General features: G+C 24.9%; 2 protein-coding genes across 2 annotated transcripts; both read left to right on the forward strand.

Annotated features, from left to right (window-relative positions):
- The first annotated feature begins 11618 nt into the window (after window positions 1-11618).
- Window positions 11619-12246, forward strand: OCT59_019246 (uncharacterized protein). The gene is made up of 2 exons (XM_025320994.2): window positions 11619-11641; window positions 11885-12246. Exon 2 carries the CDS (start codon window positions 11924-11926, stop codon window positions 12161-12163), a length of 240 nt encoding a protein of 79 aa, XP_025170024.1. The 5' UTR covers window positions 11619-11641; window positions 11885-11923; the 3' UTR covers window positions 12164-12246.
- Window positions 12247-14039: 1793 nt separating this feature from the next.
- OCT59_019247 (uncharacterized protein) lies at window positions 14040-14730 on the forward strand (the record flags this gene model as incomplete). The annotated part of the gene is made up of 3 exons (XM_066135895.1): window positions 14040-14342; window positions 14517-14640; window positions 14723-14730. 3 exons carry the CDS (start codon window positions 14040-14042, stop codon window positions 14728-14730), a joined length of 435 nt encoding a protein of 144 aa, XP_066005141.1.
- Window positions 14731-15830: the final 1100 nt, after the last annotated feature.

Below are 15830 nucleotides of genomic sequence, written 5' to 3' on the forward strand. Positions count from 1 at the left end.
CCAGCTGAAACGATTTTTTTTACATGGTTTTTTATCTTGCTTTTAAAGTCGATAAATGAAAAGTTTTATGAATTAAATTACATTATTCAATAGCAAGAAAAATTTGATTTATATTACAAGATAAAGAATTTAACATGCTCAATCGATTCGAACAATTTACTTGACTCATGGTTCAGTTACATACACTTTGAGCCGAAGTTTGATTTTGAGTTGACCATTTTAACAGAACAAAATTTGATTTCATTGATTTATTGCGTAATCAATTAAAAGTAAACTGCAAATGTTAATTTAAATTATTTAAACCAAACCCGAACCTTTACTGTCGTTATATACTATATAGGTATATTTACTATATAGTAATAGAAAAAAGATTTAAGTGTTTCTTTATTCGCATTACAAAAAATAGTAAATGATGTGATAATCTAATCAAATTCGATGTCGGTATCCAGCACTTTCCAGAAATTTCCAAAGCTTGTATCGCAAAACCAGCTTTTTATTTTTGGTACGTTCAAACTTTTCCTAATTCTTAAATTACACTCAAAAACTTGCGTACAGTCAAACTCTGATATAACGATATATAGTATCTGAATTAAAATTGCGTATAGGAAACATTTTTTTAGTTTTATATCAAAATTGAGCATAGTTGTGCAACGTTGCTACTTTGAGCTTTCCCAATAAATCTACTTAATATAGAAATTTGCACTGTTTATTCAATGATATTAGCCTCGTATTAATAACTGAAAGTTGTTATAAGTAATTTCTTTAGAGTAAAAAAATGAATATATAAAACTAATTGAAAATATTAAAATAGAAGAATTTATTAAAAGACATTAATGAAAATTAAATGATTTGGTAAATAGAAATAAATAAATTTTATCGATTGAACTTTTCTGCATAGAAATTAGAAGAAATTATTATTGTGAATTAAAAATTTATTATAAATTATTTTCTACAATTTCTATAATAAATTCTTCGATTATTACTTAGTATTACGTAATAATAAATGTTATTACGCAATAATACTGTATTGTTGTCAATTAAAACTACTTACGAATTCTTATAAGTATCAACAACACACATTTATAAATAAAATATTAAATATTCCTTGGATACTATAAATAAATAGTAATCTTTATCTTTTTTATTTACTTTATAAAGAAGAACGTTTACAAATAATACGAAAATGAATTTTGAAGAAAAAAAAATATTATAATGAGACAATCTTGTATTGAATGTACATTTTTTCTCCGTTTCATGAACGAATTACGAATTAATTACATTACGGATTTTCAGCTAATTAAAGAATGGACCACAGCTTCATGCGCAGTCATACGCAGGAGATTATTATTGATCGGCATAATTTGTATGTTAATTCTGGCCAAAATAATGACTTGACCGGAATTACTGCCGATCAATTATGATCAGCAAATAGCTGTAAAAACGATTGGAAAATGAAACTAATTATTTCGGTATTCTTATGTATTTTTTATTTATAAAAATTTTTTCCATGACCATAAAAATATCAAAATATTTTGATATTTTTACCGCATTACAGCCATTACACTTTAATACAAAATCACGTACATTTTAACAGTCTATGAAGCGACAAAAAAAAAGAGTTTTTATTCAATTCGAACTTCACAAATTTCGTACACTTTTATAAATCACTGCTAGTGGTTCTGCAGTAGGATGTAAAACCTAGGATCACGATAAAAAATTCGATACTAGAATAAGACGATATCATTATTTGGTTGAAATAATTTTTCCGTTCCAAAATGAGTTAGGTTTTTGGTACACTTCCAGGTTTTTCGTCAGAAATATATTTTAATGATCAAATTCCCAGTATAAATCGAGTTTAGTGTTTAAATATTTTTTATGACCAAGAATTGAGTCTATGAACATTTTGTTCGAATAGATTGATACTTTTTTTTTTACGATTAGAATTTTTGGTGGCTCAAATAATATAAAGGATGAGTATTACGGGAAATCTTAACATACATTGGGAGTGTATATATATTTATTAATGTACAAACTTATACGTATTACTAGAATTATTTAGAATTTTGTAACATGGGTAAAAAAACTGATAATGTCGGTAAATCATAAAAAATCCATTTTGATTGAGAAAACGCAATTAATAAATATCTCAGATTCAACAAATAAAACGATACAATGGATAAATAGTGGATAAATTGTTCCAGTGAATATATCAGTATCCCTTAAATGGTAACTGAAAATTGTTAAACACCCAAATGGGACGTATGATTTGAGTCTTTAAAATTGCAGTTAAATTTCCCTGCAATCTGACGTTTGTTCTTGAGAGGGTGTAAATTCGTACAACTCAGAACATATAGGAAATATCCAAAGAAAAATTTCTCTTTTTTACCGAAAAAAAAACATGAAGATAAGGCAGAACATGAAATCATCCGAACCATTTTAAAAGAGATACGCTATGAAATAAAGAAAAAAAGTAAAAACTAACATCCAAAAAAAAGAACAAGAACACCGATCTCCAGTGAAAATTATCTAACTCAGAAATAATGAAGAAGACTAAATTTCCAGGCTTTAACGTTGAATTCAAATACGTTTATCCCAAGTTTGACGCTTTATTCAGACAATTATATAGCAGTTCATAGCATTAGGTAAGATGTCACAGTTTTGGTTGAACAAATTATTCGTTAACATCTCCTTAATTAAATCAGTGATTTTTTCGTTACTTTTTTAACGTCGGAGGTTCCAGATGTTTTTTAATTTTGAATGTAAAATTGAATATTTTAGATTTTTTTACAAAATTAAAACGTTTTGATTTATCGGAGTTCTCTGAAAGAGGACAGTTGATGTTAGAAACTTAGAATGCTCTGGAAATACGGAAATTAAGAATCAACAGAAAAATTTAATCGATAAAATTTAAATGGTAGCTAAAAAATATAAAAAATTGGATGATACGTAGAAGAAATAAATTAATGTGATGTTATGTCCTATTTTCAACGGTTTTTATCATTGAAATTTACAGATAAATTTTCCTGCAAAGCAAAAATCAAACCTTCAACTATCAGATTTTTGGAGCTATGAACTAACCTTTAAGATCTGAACTTTTCTTTTTTGCACTTTTCTTATAATTCTCTCCTTTTACAGATTCAACAGAGTGTAAACTTTAACCAAATTGCTAAAGGATCATCTTTGGCTTTCTAAGTCAAACACAATAATCTTGCCTTTGTGCTGATAACTATTAATAACCATCAATGCATTCTTAAGATGTGTTTATTGTCTATATACTGATTGTATTAAGAACCACTCACTCTGATGATTCTTTGTGAAAGATAAAAAGGCTGAAAAGGTTTATAAGCTTTTTAATAGTATTGGTAAATTTAAAATAGCACAAATTAGATCTTTATCCACTAGAATTTATCTGATAATAATGTTAACCGTGTAATAGGAAGCAGAACAAAAATAGATCATTTACTGTGCCACTATTACTGTGCAAAGTGGACACACATATCCAGATTTTCATATTGTTTGCCTTATGTCAAGTTGCACTAATCATCTGATTTGTGATCATAAATACAATATATAAAAGCTTAAAAGTTTACCATAATTGCTTAATAATTTATACTTTTACTATTAAATTAAAACCATTTTTCCTATATCTGATATCCTTACTAAACCAAAAAAAAAACTGATTTCCAAATATCTTCATCTTTGATTTTTTCAAAACTTTTAAGAAATCAACTTCTGTTAAACAATGTCTAATCATGAAACAATATATCAACTTTTAGCTCTCATTGTGTACTTGGGATCTCAATAAACAGGTCATATAGAGGATTTTTAGAGCAGAACTACCATAATGTCATAGTTGCTTCTTCATCTTCTAATTTAAATTGGAATGACTTTAATAGCATCTGGTCCTATCAATTTTTGATAGAGGCTCAAAAATTAGATCAAAATACTTTTGCTGAGTTAGAAAAAAATGTGTTTTTTATTTTGTAAAGGGAGGGTAACTTCTAGCTAGCTCTCATTTTAACTTTGAAGGATTACTGCCAGGTGCTCAAACTTTGTTATTAGTAAGGGACTATTAGTTTTAGTGGAGGAATACCTTTCTTTATTACTAAATGAAAAGTTGGTATAATGTTAACCTTACCTTTTAAACAGGTTGAATTGAAGCAAAATAGAAATGGAAATTATTTTCCATGAGAGCACTAAATGTATTCCAGAGAAGTTTAATTTTTAAAACTTATATCTTTGTGGAATTTGCAAAGAGGAAATACTACCACAACTTTTAAAACCAATCACTGTTTTAATATGCAAACATTTATTCCATCAAAACTGTATTGAACAATACCAATTTTTTTCTGACCTATATTGTTCATTTTGTCAAGATTCAAAATGAAACTATAATCACATTCACAATTATAATTATCATAATAATGATAAGGATTAGTAATAGTTCTGGTACAGTAATATAGAAGCTGTTAATGATAATGAACAAATGATTTTGATAATAGTTCTGGTAATGTTATCAGAAATGATATTGGTTATATGGTACTGGTGGTTCTGGCAGCAGTTCTGCCAGTGATAATGATACTGATGATAATGGCATTTCTGATTCTGGCATTAGTATTGACCCTTATTATTCTGATTATTCTTTTTACTGTTCATTATTGTCAGAATAACATAATATTGGCTAGTAAAGTGAGTCAACAATAGGCTCAGCTCAAAAAGCTCAAGCCAATAATTAAAGGTTCCTGCTGATGATTCAAGCTGATAATTGAAAGACTCAAGCTGACTTGAACTGGATCATTAAAATAATCTGATTAGTATTGGTCATACTTTGACCCATTACTCATACTGCTCTCTAATCATCTCATCCAATAACTTGGCTAACTCAGCAGGCTGCATTCAAAGTTTATACAAAGGAAGGTTGTTAAATTACTCAATTACTCATGTTTAGTGTATTACCTCTTGTGACATTTGTATTCAATTACTAATCTGCCAGTGTCATCCATGTCTGCCACCCATTTGTAGACAATATAAAACATCACAACTTTATTTACTATGCTTGATTCAGATTTAATTTATTAATTTAATATTTTTAAATTGTAAGAGTTTCCCTTACTTTCTTTGCTATCAGTGGTGATTTTTTTGGTAGTATTTTATAATGCTTTTTAAATAATATTAATAGGAAATTTTGGCATGTCATGTAAATATCATATTTAATAACATATATATTAATAAGTCTATTAACAAGTATGATATTTAATATTAATATTGTAACTAATATAAAAGGATAATTGTCATATATTACAAAATTATTATTTTTTTACATTTCATTGTAATATGGTATTTTAATATATATTAAATTATAATAGCAATTATATTGTCAATATACATTACAGGATTATTATATGGTAATCAAAAAAATAGGTACTGATAGCTAAATTCATTATTACAAAGAACCATTAATTTATAATTATTATGGCATGTTTACTCATAAGAAATGGCAAAAGAATCAAAATAATTAGGAATGTGTGTTTAGTTAATATTTATTTTTCTATCTTGTATTGAACCTAAGTCTAAAAACCATTGTATTTATACAAAATGTAGTTTCACTAAACTATTCTATTTCAGGTTACTAACTTATCATGACTAATAATTGATTATCATAAATATCCTACTAATTCCTTCTTCTAATTCCCTTCTTTTCATTACTTAAATCTTCATGAATCCTATTATTTCTTCCAGACTATAAATATGACTAATCTAAATATGAATAACTATAAATAAATATGACTATAAATAAACTATTGTATAACTATAAATTATTATATCCTTGGTTAAATATTTATCCTTCAGCTAAATGTATATCCATATTCCGTTCAGTATATTATTTATCCTTCAGTTAATAAACATTTAACTGAGTTAAATGTTTATCCAATCATGTGATTCTTGATATCTATGGTTACACTGGGTGGGTATGAATTACTGATTTGATTGGCTAATAGATTAGTTTTTATTTTTTTAAATGTGAAAAAAACATTAAAAAAAAGTTTATATTCTTTTTTTTTTGTCTTTTAAATTAGTTTCTTAAATAATTTTTCTTTCTAATTAGTTTTATACTAAATTATTTTTTTTTTATTGAGTTTTTAAATTATTTTATATTATTTTTTTTGAATTAATTTTATATTCACCAGAAGTTAATTTAAAATTAATTCACCAGGAGTGAAGTTCATCAATAATGTAATTTAGTCTCATTACTCTTATATTAGTTTTGTACTATATTTTACAACTTTGTACATATACTGTAAATAAAATTTTTTTACCATCACAAATGAATTTTTTAAACTGAAACTTCCTTTCCAAATATACTATTAAAATTATACAACTCAATATTTCCATAAATTAGAGATGAAATTTATGGAGAAAATTGTGTTTTTCATAATATTACTAACTCCCAAAATTTTTGTTCTGTTTAATAAATTCAGAGCATAATTTACCACTTTGGTCAAATAATATCAACTTTCTTTATTAATTGTATATTGTTAAGTAAGGTTGAACTAGTTGTATATTAATTTTCATAAGTGTATCTTGCATTTTTCATAATGGTACTAACTTTCAAATTTTTCTTTTTCTGTTTACTGCTACTTTGATCAAATGGAATTGAATTTCTTTATTAAATTGAAAGTTGTTCAGTACTATTGTATATTAGTTTTCATAAGTGTAATTATAATACTTGTATTATTCATTTATTCATTATTTTTTAAAAAAATAAATTATTCAGTTTAAGAAATAGATAATATTTTTATGTATTTTTTTTTAGTTTTATTTGAATGAAGTACTGTATTTATTTATTTTTTTTTTTAGGAATGGCTTCTGAACTTTGATTTGGACTGAAATACAACTAGAATATGGAAATGTAAGTTAATGAGAAGGGGGATTTGTTTTTTTTTATTTTAGAAGTATTATATTACTAACATCTCTTTTCATTTTTAGGACATGACTTGGGCTTTGGACCTGAATTCTAAAATAAGAAGGCCAAATAAATTCCTTAAAATAACATTATTATTATTTATTTTATGACAAATTAATTTTATATTGTTTTTAGTAAATGGCTTTTTTTTTTTGAAATGATATTTATTTGCAATTTTTGCAATTTAAATAATGAAATATATTTGGCTTATTGGCTCAAGCCAATATTTTTTAGCATGACACAATTCATTTAAAGCTCAGAATGAGTCATAAAAATTTGTGGCTTGGCTTAGTATAATTTTCTGAGCCAAGCTCTCTGGCTCAGCACAATCTGACTCATGCAAAGATTTAGTAGCTATAATTCTGAATTTACAATTATGACTACACATTAATAGTATTTTTGTTATTAACTACCATGAAAATAATAATAATCATATAATGATGGGCAATAGTGTATACAGGATTTAGGTCAAAATAATATAAATGGTACAAATAATCAACATAAAATAGTAATCATAACTATAATCGTGAATCTATTATTAAGATATGAACAATAAAGATGTAAATAGTTTTATAACCTGCTTATAAATGGGTTTATAACTAAATTTTGTTTATAGAAATCAAACTTCTAATCACAAGTTATTAAACAGTTCTCTGAAACAGTTGAAGAGATTACACCTATCACTAAACATCCATACAAGTTTGTTATATACAGTAAAATTGCTTCTCAATTACCAAATGAAATTTCAGACAATGAGTTAATCGATATTGTTAGTCATATAAAAGATTCTTAGAGTTTTCTAATTTGCCAGATTTTACTTTCTCTGCTGGTAATACAAATCAACAAATATTTTTAGATGTGGTTGATTTATGTGTTCTTTCTTTATTTTCTTTCGTTTATATTTTTTTCACGAAATGAAAAATATTTTCTACACAAAATTTGTGGTTCGATTTTGAGCCAATCATATTTAAGAAGTTGAGGAAACAGATAATATAATATCATATACCCGGGGTACAGGCTAAGGATCCCCTTTTTGTTTTTGGATTATCAACTTATATTTGGATTTTAGACCACTACTTAATTTCTTTTCAGGCATATTAAAATTTTTTTTTTAATAAGATGCTTATTCGTTCCCAATTTGATTTCTGAATGGAATTAAAAAGTGTAAAAATCAAATTCAGGCAATATACATGGTTGTGATTTCGTATAACTTCTAACTCGTACAAAGAATTTAAAGGAGATCTTACTATTTCATATTGTGTATGAATCACAACCCTAAGTATAAGCAAGGGATTAGCAGGAAAATGAAAACCTTATATCATACTATTGTAAAGATAAGAATTTCTGTTTCCGAATTCCATCTAATACCGGTCATGAATTTGTCCCGATTTGTAAAAGCAAATCCTTCACCTATTAATTCAACCGTAATAGTTCATCAATTAGTTGTATACTCTAAACATAGTATAAATTTCCACTTTTTATCATTTTAATCGAATTTTTATGAGATCCAGTTTCTTAGAACATCGTTAAAATTATGTTTTAACTTCTGTAATAGGCTTAAATCATAACTAAAAAAAAGTCATACTCATAGACTGTTACAGATTCTAAATCAATTTTGTATTTTTTTTTTTTTCATATTCGGTTTCAGAAATGGATTATCTCTTGATTTGAAATTTGAAATTTGATTATAAAATGGGGCACTTGGCCAAATCCAAATTTCTGTTGCGTGAACCTGAATGTAAGAAAATTAATTTTACTTGTTCTGTTTCTTTACTCTTTATGTCAAACGTCTGTTATTATGGTAAGGTTTTAACTATCTAAACATATCAGTTTATAAACATATTCCGATTTCTAAAAAGCAAATACAGTACTAAATCATATTCTTCGTAATAGTGAAACTTCCAAAGTAAGTAGTTCTCTTTTAAAAAAAGGTATTGCAGGTTTTCCACATAGCGTAAGATGTTGAACTTTTTGTCACTAAAATATGTTTTTAATTCTCTAGGACGTTAAAAAGGGAACAAAAAAGTAATTAGGATATGTGAATAGACTGATATTACTTTTGATTTAATTTGGAATTTGTAGATAAAGTGTACAAAAAATCGAATCCAAAAAATATCTGATCTCGAGTAAAAGTTTTTAATCGAGAGTTAAACATCTTACTGGTGTTAGAGTGGTGTTAGACATATATTCTTATTTCCTGGATTCCTGAAACTTTCAAGGGAGGTGATTCTCTGAAAGAGAACGATTCCTGAAGGGAGTAACTAGTATTTCAGTCTTCACGACTAAGATTTATTTTTATAAATTAAGACATTGCTCATGACTGATATCATTTGAACATTATAGAAATTTAGATTTCAGATTACAGTTGCAATTGCATAATACAAATTATTTTTATTGTCTGCTTATTAACGTTCTTAACTGACCAAATAGTCACGAGTGATACTATTGAATGAATTATAAAAACCAAAACGTTTTAGATGTATATAATTAATTATTTAATATTTCGATTTGAGTTAAAAAAAGAAAAAAACTCAAAAGTTTTATCAGTTTTAATAATAAAATATTTCATTCATCAATATATAAATATCTCACAATTACTTTTTTTTTTGTTACCTTTTTAACGTATTACAGAAAGATTATTTTAAAATCACAAAAAGTGAACCATCTGTTATGTGTGTAGAGAAAACTTGGAATTCAATTATCTTTAACAGTTTGAATAAAGAGTGATAAAGCATATTTTGTTGAAATCTTCAAATCTAGTTTTTTTCAATATTTGCTATTCAATTTCAATGTTCTTTTCCAAGTTTTACCAAATTAAAGTTCATATTGTAGAAATTTGAGATTCTACTCCTTCGTGAGGTTGATTATCATCAAGATGTCGATGTATAAAAAAAAAAGATTTATACTGAGATTTTTTCTCACAAAAAAATATTAGTAGATGTCATACATATTTTAGTATTAGAATATGTCTTAAAAAATTATCTGAAAACAATTTTACTTCGTTGAAATGGAAAGATTTAAATGTCATTAGATAATTGGAATTTTTACACTCAAAAAAAAAGTGATTTAGTAAAAGAATAGTTATTTTTTTTTTTTGTTTTCACCATCTTAATCATCTTATACACTTAAAAATATACTAGCGAATAATGGAAAGTTTATTATTAGAATTTCTAAAAAGTTTGTAAAAGTTACAATAAATTCATTATAAAAGATACATATGAAAAATATGAAAAGTTAATATATTTTATGAACAGGAAAGGACGATGCCCACTTGAAATTTAACGTCTAAACTATAAATGTTAGACTTTTAATTCTGAGACTTTAAAGCACTGTGGTTCAGTCGGCATTTCAATCATACTTTTTATATTAGTGAGAAAATCAATTGATGGTAATCCCAAGAATATTAACAAATAACAACTTTATTAAGAATATTAGGATGATGAACTTAAATTTTATCGTTATATACTTTTTCTTGAATTAGTAAGTCAATTATATATTGAGGATTTTCCTCATCGCAACTTACTTTTATGAAAATTAATTGGAACATTAATTATATGACTACTTAAAACATTTCTGGACGTCTAAATTCAAGAAATAAATTTAATTTATACGAATTTCCGCTATCTTGTCTAGCAAAATCCGCTATTGCATTGTTAATACAATACTTTGAAGGTGATGCTATTGTATGTTTATTGTCCAAGAACCAATATACCGAAAGAGCATCAGAAAAGAATTAATAATGTTAGCGAAGGGTTAAAACTTTAAATGTTTATGACATTGATGAAATATGTTATTAATTAATAATATTTGCTTATTTGTATTGTTTAATAAAATAATTTTATAAATATTTAACTTTTTTAGCCTTTGTCAATTAAAGTAACTTATCAGATTATATAAGATGCTTTGGTTGATAACAGTAATGAATTGTCAATACAAGTTTTAGTCCTTTTGGAGAAAATAATTAGTAAGTTTTAAACATTTGTCACTTGAATTTATGTTTCTTAATTTATCAATAATTAATTTTATTATTTTTGAGTTGCAAATTCCCAATAATTCAACACGGAAATTAATTGACACGACAATAAATAACTTTAAATTATTGTTCGGCAAATATTTTATCCTCGCTTCTTCGACGTACTCAAACAGTTGCGGAACTTGAGGTATCAAGTGAAAAATCTTTATTAAAATCATCCACCACTAGTTCTGAAACTAAACCAGCATCTCTGGTTATGTAAGCTGTATCATTTGTTCATAATAAAAAAAAACCCAATAAATAAAAAATATACCATTATTAAAACAAAATAAATTCAACGCAATTTACTTTTTTGTTCCAGTAAAAGGACAAAGTGGAATTCATAAACCATTTTATCAGAATTTTAATTAAAAAAAAAACTGATATCAATAAAAAAAAACCATTTTTGGCCTCAAAAAAATATAAGCCACATCAAAAAGTGTCGAAAATAAGCCCTCAAATCAACAGGCTTTGCTTACGAATTCTAATTATGTAAGCTTATACAAGCAAAATTAAAGTTCGGAATTGCTGTAACAATATATCAAAATTTGGTAATCAATTTCCTAATATCAAAATTTACACAAGCTTACATAATCAGAAAAAAAAATAAAATAACTCAACGGTATACCGTAAAATAAAATGCAATCAAAAAGTGAAGGTGATAAGTAAGTATTATTTATAATATTAATTATGAATTTTTAAACATAACGCCTTTTTATTTCAATATATATCATATATAATATAAAATATGTATTTCTAATATGTATTATCTTAGAAAGTGTGTTTTCTGTGATGAACACAATGATTATTTCACTGAAGATAATTTAGTTTCATTATTGGTCCGACTGTTCTGTATTGATCAACTGTCGTTTATGTAATATGGTAATAACTAATAATTTATTTTATAGGTTCTTGAAAATTTTCCACTCTTGATAACCATATGTTGAATGATTATGAACGTAGTAAATTTGTTTAACAATGTCTTTGCTGTCGAATACCTTGAACATATGGGAAAACAATCTTGTATGGCTATTCAAAATGACGCTATTCATTATCCTCTTTGTAAAATCATTGTTGAGCCTGCAACAGAACAAGGTTGGAAATCGCATTTGATAACCGAATGCACAAAGAATCGTAGAAATTCAAGATTTATATTAATTGCATTTGGCTCATATTTGGTGCCCTAATAATTATCTATTTTTTTTTTAAAAAATGTAAATGTATTTTTAAATAAATTAAATAATATATCGATCTTGGTTGAATTGATTGTTATGTATCCGTCAATTTTTTTTTTCTGAATCATAAAATTCCAATCATGCTTTAAAGGTTATCTACCAGGAATTTAATATATATTTATATAAAAAATTTAATTTTCATATGTCACAATCATTTTAAGGAAAAATCATTGATTTAAATTTTTATTATTCTTAAATTGAAATTATCAATTCAGTAATTAAAAGGGTGTTATACCAAATTTATTTTAGTATATACTTCATATAAAAAAATTGTTTATGTATTATTTTACTACAATTATTTAAAAATTAAAAATTGTTGAAATACTTTTTAACATAAAATTTTTTTTTTTATTAATCATCAATTCAATGCTGTAAGAATTTTACCATTCAGAATTTTAAATATATTCATATAGAAATTTTGCACTTTTTTGATTTTTTTTTATTCACTATAATAAAAAATTTTTAAAATCCATTCGTAATTGCCTATATGCAAATAAAAAATTCTGGTTGGTCTATATTAGTAGCTGTGATAAATCATACCAGTAAAGTTTAACAAATTAATCTGGGATAAAATATGGAATTACCAATTTCACTCCCAGATTTTATATCCATATTTATCCTGGACAAATCTAGGGTTTAATCCCAGTTTTCTGGTCAGAATTACAGGCCATAGATCTGGTTAAAATATGGATAAATCTGGATGGATTATAGGTTAATTCATGGTGAAATGGAAAAGACCATATTTTTATTCCAGATTTATCCATATTCACAGTTTAGTTTGATATTGTGATTTATTTACTCTAGTATTCTTACCATCACAAGAAATCCAAAGTACCTTTTATATATTAAAACATTTGATGTCAACATCTCTAAAATGGTCGGTCAGCTCCTTTGTTTCACACCACAGTTCTGGTCAAATATTGCAGAAGCTTGGCGTCGTCAGTGGAAATTTGGGTTGGCAAAAGTCATGTAGGTGTTATTCAATGAATCACTCATTTCAGAAAGAACAACAAATGTTGATTTTCAAGTTAATGTATTGTATATTTTTTGATTATTAATTCATGATCCATCTCTGAACCAGTAAAAACTATTAATACATTTTGGGAATTATTTTTGCAAATTAATTATCCCTAAGTTAATTTGGCTCAGAATTTTTTTTTTTAGAATAACGTTCCGTCGTTCCGAGGTAATTTTGATCTACATATACTTGCCATTTAAAGCTAAGATGTTATGCAAATTGGTGATATTGCCTAAAAGGTAACTCGCCAAATTTGTATTACAAGTCGGCTGAAAAATAGTGTAACCAATTAAGAAAATTAAGGTTTTATATTGTACGATTAGTTAAAACTTTTTTTTCTTTAGTGACACTGGATTTTGGTATTTTGGCCTTCAAAAACACTATATTATTCAATTATAAGAAGTATAACAATCATTTTTTTTTTATTAAAATATTATTTATACGCTGGTAGATAGTTTGTTTTAAAAGAAAAAAAAAAATATTAAAATTATTCATTTCTATCAATCAAAGATTGTCTAGCTTATTATGTCATATTTTGCTTATATTGAGTGACATATCCAATTTTGTATGGTGGATACTTGGAATGTCAGTTTCTTCTAAACTGCCTTTCTCTATAATTTGGTAAGTTCATATCACATTTCCTGCATGCTATATCTATTGATTTTATCTAATTCCCTGCTAATTAATTTGTAAAAATAATTCCCTGAAATGTATAGTAGATTTTACTGGTTTGGAAACGGATCACGAATTTATTACTATATTTATACAACGATTTTTTTTTTTTTAATAAAAAAATAAAAGCAAATTAATATGATTGATTTACTACTTAAAAAACTTACAGAAAAATCCCGCAATTGGACCAGCGGAAATTCTTATGTAGATGAATTTATTAAATACACTCAATTAACTGTCAATAAGAATATAGGCTATCTCGAATGGATTGATTTTAACAAACTTTATTTAGTAAAAAATACTAATAAACGAGGTGCTTTCGGCTCAATATATACTGCCATATGGATGAAAGGTCCATGGTGGAGTTCGAAGCTTCCGATTAGTGTTACATTGGAACGTTTAGATAATTTTCATAATATTACTCAAGAACATATATATCATGTAAGTACTCAAACAGTACACAGTCTTGTTATTAGTTAATTTATCCGAAAGTATTTATCTATAATCTATAGAATTTTTCTGTTAGATACAATACATTTCAAATATAGTAAAGTGTTTGTTATAAAATACGTCCTTATTTTTTATTTTATCTAACAAAAATTTTTTTTTTTGAAGTTATATATATACTACCATAACTATTTACAAAGTGGAGTAACAGATTGGTTTGGTATGACCAAAGCTCCGTCATGTTATATGTTCGTTTTAAGATATAAGGATGAAGGTTATTCACTAGTAGAGAGTAAGTTAATTATTTATTTTGATTATTACATATTTATATAATATTTACACTAATTAAATTCAATTACTATTTAATAATATAGATGGTTAGCTATTAGTTTAATTCTATTATTAGTACATATTTAAGTACATTTATATAGCATCTAAATATAATTTAAACTAACTAAATTCTTTATTTAAAAAATTATTCAATAATATAGGGAGTAAGTTATTCATTTAATTTTGTTATTATATATTTGTATTAATTGCATAGTACTCACATATAATTTAAATTAACTAATTTCTTATTAAAAAATTATTTAATAATATAGAATGTAAGCTATTTATTTAATTCTGTTTATATAATATTTACATCTAATTTTAACTAACTAAATTCATTATTTTAAAAATTATTTTGTAATTTCTTTTAGTTGGTAAATTATAATAATTTATATAACGATAATATTTACATATAATTTAACACTAAATTCATTATTTAAAAAACTATTTTATTAATATAGTTTGTAAGTTATTTATTTAATTTTATTATTACATATTTATATTATATTTGCATATAATTTAAACTGACTAAATTCTTTATTTAAAAAATTATTTAATAATATAGGGAGTAAGTTATTTATTTATTCTTATTATTACAATATGTGATAATTTCATATAGATTAAACTAACTAAATTCTTTATTTAAAAAATCATTTAATAATATAGGAAGTAAGCTATTCATTTAATTCAATTATTACATATTTATATAATATTTCATTTAACTTAAGCTGACTAAATTCTTTACCTAAATAATTATTTAATATATAGGAAGTAAGTTATTCATATTACGTAATATTTACCTATAATTTAAGCTAACTAAATTCTTTATTTAATAATATAGAGAGTGAGTTATTCAATTATTATATATTTATATATATAATATTCACATGTTTTAAACTAACTAAATTCTTTATTTAAAAAATTATTTCATAACATAGATAGTAAGTTATTCATTTATTTTTACTATTATAAATATATATAATATTTGGGTATAATTTAAACTAACTAAATTCAATTATTTATTAATATAGATGGTTAGCTATTTATTTAATTCTATCATTATTACATATTTATATAATATCTGCATTCAATTTATTTTATTTAAACTACTACTAAATTCTTTATTTGAAACATTATTTTGTAATTTCTTTT

Source organism: Rhizophagus irregularis, chromosome 28 (assembly GCF_026210795.1).
Source record: "Rhizophagus irregularis chromosome 28, complete sequence".
Taxonomy (NCBI): Eukaryota; Fungi; Glomeromycota; class Glomeromycetes; order Glomerales; family Glomeraceae; genus Rhizophagus; species Rhizophagus irregularis.